General features: G+C 43.3%; 1 protein-coding gene across 3 annotated transcripts in view; it reads left to right on the forward strand.

Moving 5' to 3' along the window:
* Window positions 1-14,559, forward strand: part of tspan9a (tetraspanin 9a) — a 215,128-nt gene that overhangs the window by 175,548 nt on the left and 25,021 nt on the right. For all 3 annotated transcript variants that reach the window (XM_049574030.1, XM_049574031.1, XM_049574029.1), the window contains one exon: window positions 11,357-11,548. In XM_049574030.1, coding sequence (XP_049429987.1) covers window positions 11,357-11,548 — 192 coding nt within the window. The remainder of the gene's footprint in view (window positions 1-11,356; window positions 11,549-14,559) is intronic.

A 14,559-nucleotide genomic window follows, 5' to 3' on the forward strand; every position in this document is an offset into this window, starting at 1 on the left:
AAGAACTGTTCCCCGCAGCATGATAAGACACAACAGGGGGACAAATAAGATGTAAGAGTACAGGGAGCAGAGCCAATAATAAAAGTCTCAGTTGAACACCATCAGGCTACTTAATCACTTTATAGGAAAGGGTGTAATAACATTAGCAAACCTTTCTCACCACCACAATATCTTTCCTTTGCCCTGCCTTTAAAAAGTGTGGTGAATAATTTACTGTATGAAGAGAAATGGGTATTAAAAAGCCCTTTATACAGTAAGTGCAGGGAAATAGTCATTTACCCTGTAGCATGGCATGCAGAGTGACTATTGATTATATGTCTTTCAATCTGAATATCCTCTTTTCTCGCTAGGCATCCGCCTGGTGCTTTGGTTTTCACTTAAGCTGATGTGCATATTTTGCATCTTCATCTTCCTTCTGTCCCTCCAGGGATGCATAATGCCTTGCATTGCATAACAGGAGTGTTTCCATTCACAGTACCGCTGCTCCAGGAATAAACATATGCCTAGATGTTCACAGTTTTACTCTTATGCATTTGTTAAAAATTTGTTCCAGCCCCCCCTCTGCACACCATCTGAAAGCACAAATAGTGAATAGACACAGCTACAGTTAGGCTTCACTTCACCCCCTCATATTTGTTTTGGGTTCCAGCCACCACACCCGTTGGCAAACGAAATCCTTCCTGTTCATTAAGAGTGTGGGCAAGCCTTCATCACGTTGTGGTGAAATGTTAGGCCATGTGCTTGTGCCAGTGTCTCTAATGGATATTGTGTTCCAGCAGCAGCGGCAGCAGCAGGTCAGATCTTGGTGGGCTGTGCAGTACTCAGACCATCCCTGCAGCAAGGCCACGCGCCCACACCATGCTTTTTCCAAGTGAATTGAAATAATAAACCAAATAATACACACACATCTGCATGCACACACACACACAGGCACGCAAACTCATGCACGCTCGGTATCACCTTTCTCCCTTATCAGCTCACAGTAAACCCAGCAGCCTGTCTGTTTTTGCACAAGGTCAGGCACACTGACCCTGTAGATAAAACCATAACAATGCTCTTCTGTTGCCCAAGTGCTTTGCTCATTTCCAGGGAGAAATCCCAAGGCTGCTTTTCACCTCATTTTAGGCCAGCAATTGTCAAACACTTGAAATACATTTGTAACGACATGTTTTGCTCTTCTGGCAATCTCAAACATAGCCAGCCAAGGTCACCTCAGTTCATCCCACAAGTCCCCGTGCCTATTAGGGAAAATAAATTAAGCTGCAGTTGTTGATGTTGCTGGTGGAGGTTATTATTTTTGGTCGTGATTTTCTGAGACGGGGCCACAAGTGGAGAGATGTGGGTGTATTAAGCATATGGGCAGCTCTGTCGGGGAACTCTCTGTAACAGATGCCCCCATACAAGTCCATTTAGCTGCTGCCCTCCACAGTGACATTGAGTCTCAGGCTCATTTTGATACTGCAAGGGGTGAAAAGCAGCAGAGAAATGTGCTGAGTGTAACACTTTGGCTCCCTCTCTTACTTACAGCATGCTACAGCTGCCATATAGTGCATTAGGGATTTCCCATTTCCTTGAGCCCTTTTGGTCCTCTGCTCCAGGTGCTATGAGGGGAAACAGGTCGAGTGCCCAACCTGTCTAATACACAAGTCTCTGGCCATGCTCTACCTCTGCTGAGCCAGCATACTCATTAAGCCCTTCAACTAGTGAAACTCAATGGGAGACCGTCCAACCGTCTGCCTGCCTCTGAGGATTTTCGGCATGGCTGCACTGGCAGACCAGAGTGAGATATTTATACGGGCCAAATGTTTGTGTGCCTCTACAGGCAAGGCAGTTTATGTTGAGGAAAACAGGCACTCATAAAAAGGCACTGCCTTCACATAAATAGATATTTATTTTTCTTAACGCATTGACTTTTTATTGTATGCAAATGCCTCGTAAGATATCTTCATAAGCACATTTGATGTCAACAGCAAGCGGCAATATTCACATTTAATTAGCGCCTTGTGGAGGAACGTCTCCCTCTGTAATCAGCTCAGTTTATGTATTTATATCTCGTTGTCCTCATTAGAACATCACTGGGATTTTTATGGTCCTTCATCTCCTTTAAAGGACTGAGTGTGCTGGGTTTCTAAGCACTGGTTCTGAGCTGACTAGGAAAAGATAGCAGCAAGACAGGACAGCTGCCATCCCTGCAGCCACCCTGCATCCCCAGCATGAAGACGAAAAGGAGCTTTGCTCTCCTGTGGCAGTGTTTGTCTGTATTTGGACCAGGGCTGTGGTCTTTGGCACTTTGTACTCTGTGCTTGGCTTGCAGGCCCCATTTCCCTGTGCATGTCTCAGAGTCTTCATCCCTGCTCTCACTTCCTCTGACTGACTGTGGAGAGCAGAGCTTCCCCGCTCCCTACCTCCAATCATGGGATGACTTTCCTCTTCCTGGTGCGCTCCTACTTGTCCTCAATGCATAATTGAAGTGCCTGCGGGTTCTTGGGCTGATTGAAGAGTCTTGTTGGAATGGTAGAGATCTAACAGCAGAATTAGTCAGGGATGTCTAATAGCGTTTCTTCTGCCATTGTCCCGGCTTTCTTTCTTTTTCCGTCTTGTCCTCTAAGGGTAGATGCTGCTGTCAGGTGTGAAAGAGTGTGGATGTGTCAGCACAGACAGCAGGGATGGCTCTGGACAGGCAGAGAAAGGCTTGTCTGTCTTTAATCCTTCCTAGCTCGATTGATTTGGAGTCACTTTGCGGTGAATAGGCCTTTCAGCTCTTCTCGGGAGATAGAGAGAGAGAGGGAGGGAGACATGGCAAGCCCTGCATCATTGATAGGTGCATCACTGAAGACCCTAAACAGGGTAATTTAGGCTCTCTCTTCAAAGTGCCCAGCTGAGTCATCCAACCAGAACCGCCACAGAATTGCACCATTCTTGATACTTGACTGAGCATGTGAGGGATGGGGAGGACTCTTCCTGTATGGAAACACATCAGCGAGCAAAGACTTTTTTGTCCAAATGTTTAGAGCACTCTGACAGATGCTGAAATACTATTGAGATGTGTAGACAATATGTACTTGACCCTGTAAAAGCTCAATTGTCCCCAAATTAAGGCGTGTGCGTTCATAGAAAGCGGCAATGCTGTGCTGTCAGTCAGCCCGTCAGTCAGCGTGATGTTCCAGGTAGTCTCTCGCATTGTGTGAATCCACCAGGACTCCAATGGGTGAATGAAACTTTAACCAGGCAGATAATCCTGCGCTCCACATCTGTCCCAGCTCTCTGAATTCATAGTGTTTATTCTGAGCCTGAAAGCACTGTTCCACTCAGCCACCATCGAAGACCTATAAATTAATTGTTATACAACTCACGTCGGCTATACGCTATTCACTGGGGAGTGACTGGGATGTCCCTAGGAAGCCTGGGGAGACAGGGATGGGGAGATTCACTGGAAAGCTGTATATTGCCTACAGCTTAGCGTGTGTACCATCAACAAGATAAATACTGTATAAATGGATGTAGTGAAACACATGGGCCTCATAATGGAAGGGTTAGAGATTCATTTCAGTATACTGTAAGTACCGATGCGTCGCTGAGAGAAGTCTGTCTTCACCAGTCAGTTTTAGTTTATGAATGTATTTTTGAAGTAGCGTCTCTTCCCCTAAGTGTTTCATACATCTAGTTATTTTTATTAACATGTTTCACTGGAGGAAAACAAGATTTGAAAGAGAGCCAATAGGAATACTCAACTGAAAGCCTTGTAGGCTTGAAAACAAGGAGTTATCTCTCGTTCTGGAAAGCGTAGCCAATGTAGAAGTGCCGTGAACCTGCATTCTTTCTAATGGCCAGCAGGGGGCAACTGCACTGGTTGCACAGAAGTCTGATTGCATACAAGTCTATGAGAAAATAACCCTACTCCTCGCTTGATTTATTACCTTAGTAAACGTTTTCCTTATGAGTTTATGGTCTCAATTGCAAGTGTTAAGTCTTCTCAGTACAGCATGATGTTGACTTTGTAAATTATTTCCCCATTAAAAGTAAAATAGATGATATAGCAGGGTGCTGGTGAAGATTCTCAGTCATCCAGGTCATGGTAATCTTAAGTGCTATATTGTAGGCAATTGGACTTGCTTGAGTGTCATGCAGCCAAAAATGCACAGATTTGTACATGTGGGAAACCAAACAACCACTCTACAAGCAAATGGCACAACACAGGAGAGCCAGCTCCTCAGGTCAAGACTCAGCTGTCCATTCACATCTAAAGGACAAGGGACATTCTTTCAAAGACAGCAACGTTCATATCTTGGCCAGAGAAAACAGATGGTATGAAAGAGGTGTGAAAGAAGCCATCTACGTCAAACTGAAACAACCATTGTTAAACAGAGGTGGTGGCCTGCGATGCCACTTATCACCCACTTACATTGCAGTCTTAGAATCCCTCCCCAGACGACTTAATACCCATTCACACCTGGACCCATCTAACCCTAACAACTCACATGATGGCCAAGTAACTCACACCCACACATAGTATAAAGCCTGCAGCTCCGCACCAGTCTGTTAGAACTGAAGATGCCTCTTGGATGAGAGGTCATACATCTAGAAACTCAAGCAAGTCCATTTGCCTACAATAAAGCACTTAAGAATGCAGAGCTGTATGCTCTGGGCATGGCTACCTTGTGACTGACATGTCACTACAACGACGGTGTCCCCAGGTTCTTAGTCAGCTCCACCCCCTCATCCAAATATGGCCACTCTTGGCACCACAAAACCAAGATGGTGACAGCCAAAATGCCAAACTTCAGAACAATAGTCCACAAACCAATGGTTGGTCACAGTGGCTATGTCCACTACAGTCTATGCTAACAACAAAGGAAAGCTGTGGATTTAGATATATTTTGAAGTATTTTACATGCAAATGGTCAATACCTGTTAAGTGGCTTGCTGAAATGAAGATATTTTTGGTGTTATTATTATGATTATACGTTTGCACTGGAGTCCAAATAATAACCATAATAGCAGGTGTCAGAAGTGAGGTACGGTTGCTGCTATTGACACATATATCGACATTGAATAACTGCTTTTAATGCAGTCTGTTTAGTCGGATACAGCTGTGTATTGAGGCTGAGCTTTGATGAGGAAAAAAGGGGATCAAATAGCCTTATTCCTTATTGACCAAACTCTTGTGTACTAACGACAAAGGAATTAAAAACAAGAAGGTTTCGGAAGGCTTGTCAAGAAGGACAAAGTGAGTCAAAGAATAAATTGAGAGTGATAATATGAAAAACAATATACTGTGTCACTTGGGATTTTTCTCACATGGAGGATAAATACAGTAAAAGCACTTATTTATATGGTATAAATCTTTTCTCAAAAAAAAAAAAAAACGAACCTTTTTGACAGGCACACACAAATACTCTCTTGAGAGTGTTCTCTCAGAATGACTCCCTTATTCTTTCACAGCATGCCTCAAAGACCTTTTTCCACTTGCTGGGTAGAAAATACAAATAGCCCGTCTTTACTTTTAGACTTTTTTTTCCCTCCTATTTGATGTTTACGGTTGCATTATTATGTTTGCTGTTCTGTGATTCTGTTTCCCTCTCGCAGTTGGCAGGCCATTTAGTACTTATATAGTAACATGAATCACAGGCTTGCAGGATCACATGGCGAGAAATGAAAAATCTTCCTTTATCTGAGGTGAATATCCTCAGTCTTCATTTCAGTGCAAAATCAATGGCGGCTAAAGCTGAAGATGTTGTGTGCCGCAAGAAAGGAATTTTTTTTTTTTTCCCAGTAAAAAGAAAGATGAGAGTTGCAGTAAAGGGCAGAGGGGGTCGTAAAGTGATGAAGTGGCTCCATGTTAAAGCAGTGCAGTAACGCTGGCATTTCCCCCAGTTCTAAGGTTTATTGTGCTGTAATGGTAGAAGTGCTCTCTAATTACTTAAAATGTTAGTTTTCAGTATGTCTCAGCAGATGTCTATAGAAGATTATTATGTCTGTGTAAAAGACGGCTTTTTTTTTTGTCTGCCATTTATGTACTCTCAGCTTTAAAGCCTTTTGTAAACCGAAGTAAGAGGACTCAACACACATTCTCAGTGCACTCACAGCCACACACACACATCACTCGCTCAATCAAACTTTACAAACTCACTCACAGGAGCACTGAGCCCGTGTGATGAGAGCAGCCACTGAGGACAGCAGTAATTTGACAAAAGCTGCCATTCTCTGTGACAGGATGTGACCTCTCTGAGCGCTCAGGGTTTGAAAAGGTCAGAATCATCTAACTTCCACATACACACACACACACACACACACTGCACACACCCGGCTCACAGACCCCTTTCCTCTGGGGGGAGATTGAAGCTGAGGTCCTGTGTGGAGCAGCTCCGTGTCACTGCGCCAGTTACTGCAGCAACTGATAATTCTCAGAGCCAGCCATTCGGATGAAGGGTCAGCCTCTATTTTCTTCTTCTTTCCCTCTAAACTCAATCTCTCTCCCTCTCACGCACATCTCATGTGTGCGTCCAATCTTTCTGGCTTTAATACTTTTTATTCCTCTTTCACACATCCCATGGTTTGACCCCCCGTCACCTCTGCTTCCTGTTTGAAAAGTTGCCTCACTGTTGATTCACACGGTATTATTGCAATTATTTTTTTCCTCCCTGAGCTTGTTAAAGGGCCACAAACAGCAGGGCCCAATTCATCTAGCTAGATTTACACCTCATGTCCTCCAATTTCATCCACCAGAAAGTTGATGTTGCTCCTCACTACCCGGCTCCCTGTCACTTCTTCCACAAATGACATTTAGAAACCGGACTCCATTCGGTCTTGGAGGTGCTCTCAAAATATTGCCTAACACGTGTGAAAAGGTCATGCGGTTCGCTCTTAGTCTTCTTCATTGATTTTTTTTTAAAAAACAACGTATCAAGCACATTACACTCGCCCAGCTGTCATAGGTGCTGTTAACTTTCCAAACTCAATTTAGATTTTAGAGCAGCGAATTTTTTTGTTCCAGACTGCAAATGATGTTTCATTATCACGGCCGGAAGATGTTTCTATCAGCCTCAAACATCTCTGCACTGCATGTGAGCATGGGAATGTCGACAAGACAGAACAGAACATTGATGAGACGAAACTGCCAAGTTGTTTTTACAGTGTTTTCCAGTAACTTAACCAGAAATACATATTGAAACTACAGAATACTAAGTGACTCAGTGAAGCTTGTTAAAACTGAAATAATCATGAACCTGGTAAGCTGACATGTTTCACCCTCAGTTGTTTAATGATAAGTCTATAACTCTGCTAAGCTGCATACATGGATTGTGAAAGCAATCATAACCTACAGCAACCATGCAAGCTGCAGATTTTATTTATTTTCTATTGAACTGTAGAATCACCTGGGTCGCAATCTTATGAGAACAGTGGTGAGGTTAGGAGCACTGTGGGATTTTTGTATCAAGTAACTGATCATATATTTAAGAAGTATTTTACTTCTGGAAAGATGGTCTTTTCATAAAACTAGGCTGTCTGTGCAGTAGAGAGATGCAAACATGGAATTGGTGCCATATAACCAGAGAAAACAAAGTTGAAAGACTGTGGCATTTGCTTTTGTTCAAGAGGTATAAAACCTACAACCACCAGAATGCACTGTGCCGCACAAGACCAATAAGTGCTCCCACTGGTGACGTAATGCGAGCATGTCTGTTTTGACACGGGAAATGATATAGTGACTGGCTGGTAACAAACCATCTTGAAATTACAGTTGAACAGAAAGCTAAAATATGGCTCTGAAAACATTTTAGGCAAGAAATAGGTAACGCAGTAATAGAATAATGGTTCATATTTTATCAGCATTGCTTAGTTTTACCGGTTAATCCGAGCTTTTTTAGCCTCTGTTTTAACAAAACAGTATAGCACCCACATCCTGCTCACAAATTCTCGCATTACAGCCAAACAGTGCACTGAAATATGTTTATGAAGATATTTTAGGCAAGAAATAGGTAATACAGTGGCAGAATCATGGTTCATATTTTTTCAGCAATTCATAGTTTTACTGTTTGATCTCAGCTTTCTTAACCTCCATTTTTACAAAACAGGAAACAGTATGGCACCCACTTCCTGTACACTGATTCTCATATAACAGCCAAACAGTACACTAAAACATATTTCTGGAGATATTTTAGGTGAGAAATTGACAAAACAGTAACAGAATAGTGGTTTATATTTGAACAGCACTGCCTAGTTTTTCTCTCTTTCGATCCGCTTCTATACTCTGTGTGTCCGTGGCGGAGAGCATATATAAAATAAGGAAGTACAATCTGTAGCTTGAGCAACAGCCCTAGAGCCGATGAAAATCTGCAGATTTGAGCTGAGAGATGAGCAGGGAGATCAGGGCGTAGATAAGATGGGGGGAAATCACCCGCATTGTAAGGATACGAAGCTGGTTGAAAATCAGCAAAGTATGCCTTTAAGTGTGAGCACTGGTCTTGGATCAGAAAAGTTATTGCATCAGCCGGTGTACTGACTTACATCACATTGTTCAGACCGCAAGCGAGTTGACACATTATGGCATAAAGTGTTATTTTTGTATTTTCATGTCCCTAGAAAATATGGTAATAGGCCAATTTATTCCTCCAACCCAAATGTTAATCACAACCCTGCAGCATCTAGCGCTCTGATTGATGTAATAACAATGACTGCTTTAATAGTAAGCCTTCTCCGTGACTGTTTACAAGCCTCTCCAGTATTTGGGGATTCCTTGATCCCTCCCCCGCAGATGGGATATCAAAACATGACCGACTCACAATTAAAGCAGATAAGGAGCTCAGCGGAGAGGCTCGAGGTCAAGCTCAGACGCACAAGCCAAGGTCAGATAGCCAAAGAGATCAGAGCTTATAGTGGAGGTATTTCCTGTGGCAGCGACACAAAGGTCTGATGACAGCCTGTTGTTGCCGTAGTAGTAGTAGAGGTAGTAGAAGCAGGGCAGAGATTACTCCCAGTAGGCTCAGATCAGACAGATTGAGCGGGGGGCTGGGGTGGTTTCACAGTCACTTAAGAGAATGACACACTTGGACGAACTCCCTTCACTGGGCATTAAACACAATTAAGTGAAGGCACTGTATCCCTCCCCACCTGGACTCTTAAACCTCCTTGTGCTCCCATCGCGAGCTTTAAATCCTACTCCATCTATCTGGCATCTTAAACGTACTGTTCCTCCCCTGCTTCCTACCTCACGCTCTACATAATCTGGCCTTCTGAAGAGTGTCAGCTGTGATTCCGTATATTAGCCGCTCTGCGTGGGGACTCGACCTTTACCAGCCTTTTCAATTGACGTTTTCATTCTCTCTTTTTTAATCAGGGAAGCACAAAGGGCCAGCGGGTGCCTCCCAGCGAATATAGACGCCCCTGAATTATTTAGACGATAGATGATTGAAAGTCTTTCCAGTACCAATGTGCCTCTCTCATTGCCTCTCTCACTGGGTATGACCTCTCTCACGAGTGGTCATACCCAGGCCACTCATTCATTCTTGGTGAGAAATCCAATGCGACTTTACTGTCGTCTATATGTGACTAAACGAGTGTCCTTTCTCTCATAGTCTGCTGGGCGGGCTCTTTTCTTCGACCTTGACAGCAGTACTCAGACTTTGTTTGTTAGAGCGCCGACTCCAGTCTTTCACAAAATCACACCCTGGGCAGCACAGTCAATCAGCACTGGAATTTTAGCACTCTCAAACAGCCTTTATCTATTATGAGTCATTTATGCATATTCCTGATTCTTTCTCTCAGTGTCCTCCCTTTAAATTGCATCTAGTCATTTCTAAGTCCTTGGGAGTGCACGTGTATTAATAATTCGCTGCCGTACACGTTCTGAAGCACACTCATCATCAGAGGTCAGTGTGCACAAAGGCAAACCTCCCTGCTCAAAAGTCACAGGTTAATGAGAGTGACAATGCACTCATCTGACACTTGAGAGGGGAAACTCAGTTTATGTATCTACAGATCCTATAGGGCTCATTAGACCTGGAGCGTCTCTCACCACCTCATGAGGCTCACATTTGGAACACAAAGTTTCTCTTACAACTCATCACCTAAGAGCCACTTGTGAGTTTAGTGAACTTGTAATGTGCTTTAAATCACTTTTGTTTGCCTGCGGTGCGACATCGCTGATCAACAGACTTGTGTCATCAGTCACACTGTTGTACTTGTTTGTTGTGAAAGAGCTGCGGCAAATTTCCAGGTTTGTTATCTGCCATTTATCAGTTAAGCATTGTCAGATAAAGAAAATTAGCGCTGCGTGTGGCAGATTAATTAATTTATTCTGAAATAGAAAAAGCAAACAGAGGTTTATCCATAACTCCTACCTGACGAGGACTGCGTGTGTACACTGTATATGAATGGGTGCCGCGGTGTGTGTTTGTTTGCATGCACAGCAGGTTTGTTGAACATATTGCTGACGGGCATTTAAAATGTTCTGGAGCAGCGGTACAAAGATGAGAAAGGAAGAGGGGAGCGGTGTGAATAGAAGGGTAGAAAGGGCGGCGGTACGATGATTTACCATGGTGCCGTTCCATATTTTAACTCATTTGGGAATTTCGTTTTTTTTTTTTTATTCATGGCAAGACCGCCTTGGGTATTTCACTCTATTAGGTGCAGGCAAAAATGTCACCGCTTACCTCCTGGGCTATATTTCACAGAGTGGTGGGGAATGCTGCATGGCTCTTATCTCTGATAGATGGACCAACACATCAGCAGGTGGGACACTTTGCCAATCAAAGCCTTCCATAAACACTTCCTTGCATTAATGGACTCATATTGCAGACCTCACACACACATCAGCAGGGGCCTGGCAGGGTGACAGAGGGGAATTAGGGAATTGCTCCCTCTAGGTGAAGTTTAAGTCTACTACAGGTAGTTTTAGGAGGCTTAGTTTGGTTTTCATTTTAGAGGGTGGCAGTAATCACATCTCTGTTTGTTCTGGATTTAACATAATCAGCTCAAATGTGTAAAATCAGCCCGGCCCAAGTCCAATTTTTTGCTCTAATCTCTTGCAGAGCTGTTGTTGGCTTATCACAGTTTTAATTGGGGTAAACCCTCTTGTTTTTTTGAGCAGTTTGGTGATGGATGACTGTGTGGGCTATTCCCAAGGCAGCTAGAGGGAAATTGAGCCTGTTGCACTGAGCTTTTTGAAGTTAGATTTGTGTTCGCTTAGAACTAACCTTGCTCTTTGGATTACTGTATTGTTCAGGTCTGTCATTGTGAACGAAATCTTTCAAGAGAGAGCTGAAAAACCTGATTGTTGATAACTTTCTGTAGCTAACCCTCAACACTGACTGTTTGTGTTCTAACCTTGTCGCCTGTCTTATCTCTCGCCTTGCAGTTATGCGGCTGTGGGCTGCTCGGCGTGGGCATCTGGCTCTCTGTGTCACAGGGCAGCTTCGCCACCTTCTCGCCCTCATTCCCATCACTGTCGGCTGCCAACATGGTCATCGCCATCGGCGCCATCGTCATGGTAACGGGCTTCCTCGGTTGCCTGGGTGCCATCAAGGAGAACAAGTGCCTGCTTCTGAGCGTGAGTTCAATCTACATACCTACGCAATGCCCCCATTATAAACAAGACACTTAGAGATGACTGCCTTAGTACACATTGACACACTGCAGCTCCTCTCCCCACTCTTTCTCTCCTCCTTAAAATATTCTTACCATATTACCCGTGCAAATATTGACAGAAATGTCTCGTTGAGACAGCTTCTTACATATGTGACTAAACTCCTACGCACATTGGTCACAGGCCAGCGAGAACTCGGCGGTGTATCCGCATTTGTTTTCCAGCGGGAACCTCAGCAGAGGTAGACAGCCAACAGGAAGAGTTCAGTGTGCATTGTATCAAACCTCAGGGGCTCTCAAAGGAAAATTAGAGCTGAGCAGTGAGATTCTTCCTTTCTGCAAATTAACACCAACACTATTCATGTCAATTCCATGGTTTTGGTCACATCACCGAAAAAAAGCTGTCACTCAGGAGGCCTTTTGTGTCACCAACGTGGTTGGTGCACCAAAAGCACGCAATATTTTTGTGCCCAATAATTGAGAATGTTCCATTATTCATTACAAAGACTCCCACTGTCTTGACGTTTGCCCAAAGTTGTAAAAGTGTTTTATCTTAAGCATAAGTTAATTACGAAAGTTCACCCAATGGAATGAGGTCTGCGTGGATCCACTGCAAAAAGGGGGAAAAAAAAACTTTCATGTATAGAAACTTTAAATGAGAAGTGGAGTTGGGGCTCTGGGTACTTAACATCACAAACAGCTCAATCCCTTGAAGCTCTTGCATCAGTCAAAAGCCCCACCAAATCCTCAGTGTTCGACATGGCTTCCTTCACCTGCCTAACAACTGTGAAGCCGAGAGTAGAAGAGAGCGGAGTGCGGGGAGGAGGAGGAGGAGGAGGAGGTGGGGGGGGCGAGAAAGAGAAATTTGAAAATGAGGAAAAAAAGAGCGACTTAATGGAAAAAGTATAAGTTCTGATGTTTCTCATTAAGTCTCTCGCAAAATCTTTGTGTGGCAGCGTTTATTCGCCCACAATAATTCTGTTTAGTGCAGAGGTGTCTGCTTGTCATCATCATTGTTGTTTATTTTTTAAGTCTGTCCGGCTTAGCACACCCAGGGGTGTGTGCGGAGGGGGGGTTGCAGGACGAAGAAACATCAGAGTGGGTTTAGATCTCCCGCAGCAAACAGATCTGAGCGTCTACCTTGACATATTATCTCTGAAGTTACTTTGCGGACAACTCTCTCAGGATTAGAAATATTCAAAGCCCAGACATCCTTTGCAGTAAATTTCCAGTCTCTCTTCTTTGCTGCCAAAAAGTGTTTACTGAGACAAATTTGAAAAAAAGCAGAGAAAAGACAAAGTGGGAGAGAAAACACTGATACATCCGGCTGAAATGTCAACTCTTAAAAACCTTGAAAGTGTGAATTGCTAGCAAATGAGAACATACGCCCACAAAGCTGTGCGCGCATGTGAATGCATACACACATTTTCTCACGCGCTGCCATCAGAGCACTGCCAATTTAGTGTACAGAGGCTGTTCCTTTAACTTGCAGCACCAGGCAAATGTGACAAACCAACTGTGAAGGCAAAACAGTGATACGCTAAACTGGCAACCCAGATACTCAGCCAACAACGAGTCGTCGTTACTATTTCATTTGGGCCTTGACACAAATAATAGCCTACCCCCTTCCTCCCAAATGAGTTTGGAATTAATGGGGTTTTCTAGAATCTAGGTTCGCGTGCCTCCTCCCATGCTGTGCAGAAAAGCTTGGTAAATATTGAGCTGAAGGGGAGTCAAGTATAGAGAGGAGAATAGTAGATGAGACGCAAGGCTATGTTGTAAATTAATCTAGAGAGGTATTAAACCTTCTTTCCCTCCTCTCACACATTCACAAGCCCTCCAGCACTTCCTTTTTTCCTCCCTCTGTCACTCCCACCTCCTACTTCATCTCTGTTTTTCTGTCTTTTCTCATTTTATTTGAGTGTTTTTGTGTGTGTGTGTTGCTTTGTTTTATTATTGAGGAATCTGAGCTACCGTGCATTACAAACAAAACCACTGACTGTAACCTTTAAGAGATGGTTCAACACGTTGCAAAGTATGTCATTTGCTTTCTTGCCAAGAGTAGGATGAGAAGATCGATACCACTGTCTTGTTTGTATAATAAATATGATGCTAGCAGTCAGTTAGCTTAGCTTAGCACAAACACTGGAATCAGAGGGAAACAGCTAGCCTGGCTCTGTCCAAGGGAAAGCAAAGTCTGCCTACCAGTAACTCCAAAACTCACTAATTACCACATGATATCTTGTTTATTTAAGCGCTGGGCTATTTCTTGGCTGAGGGCAAAGTTACATCCTTGAGTCTTGTTGCCAGGCAACCAGCAGAGACTCCTGTCCAGCATATTGCCCCACATAAAATATGTGCTTTTACACTTTATATATATTAAACAAGATATAATGTGGTAATTAGTGGACTATAGAGGTGTTGGTATCTACCCAAATAACTCAGTACCAAGTAGTATCAAAACTTCTCCAGGCAAACAATACATGCATTTGAGCCTTTTGCACCCAGATATAGAAAAAAACGACTATTTGTATGGTTTTCTTCGCAGCCAATCACCGTAAGTGTTGTGTGATTTAATGCAACATTTGATTGGCCCACTACTGCAGCAGCTACAACCCATACAGTCAGTGATTTGGCAATGTCGACCACAAGCACATGCATTTGACAGAGTGCCAAAATGCCACCAGTACTTCCAAAAGTATGGCTAGGTGTTGAAATAGTAAAAAAAGAAAGGTATCAAATGAAGTACTCTAATGGTATCAAGTTAAGGGAACTGGTATTGTAATTTTATTCAACAGTATTCAGCCAGAGCAAGGCTAGCAGTTTTCCTCTTTTTCCAGCTTTAATGCTAAGCTAACATAGTTTCATATTTACCATAGAGACCCAGATATGAGGGTCTTATTTAATTCTTGGCAAGAGAACAAAAAAGTATATTTCACAAAATGTTGAACTATTCCTTTAACTTACATCGATCAA

The sequence above is a fragment of the Epinephelus fuscoguttatus genome, linkage group LG4 (genome assembly GCF_011397635.1).
Source record: "Epinephelus fuscoguttatus linkage group LG4, E.fuscoguttatus.final_Chr_v1".
NCBI lineage: Eukaryota > Metazoa > Chordata > Actinopteri > Perciformes > Serranidae > Epinephelus > Epinephelus fuscoguttatus.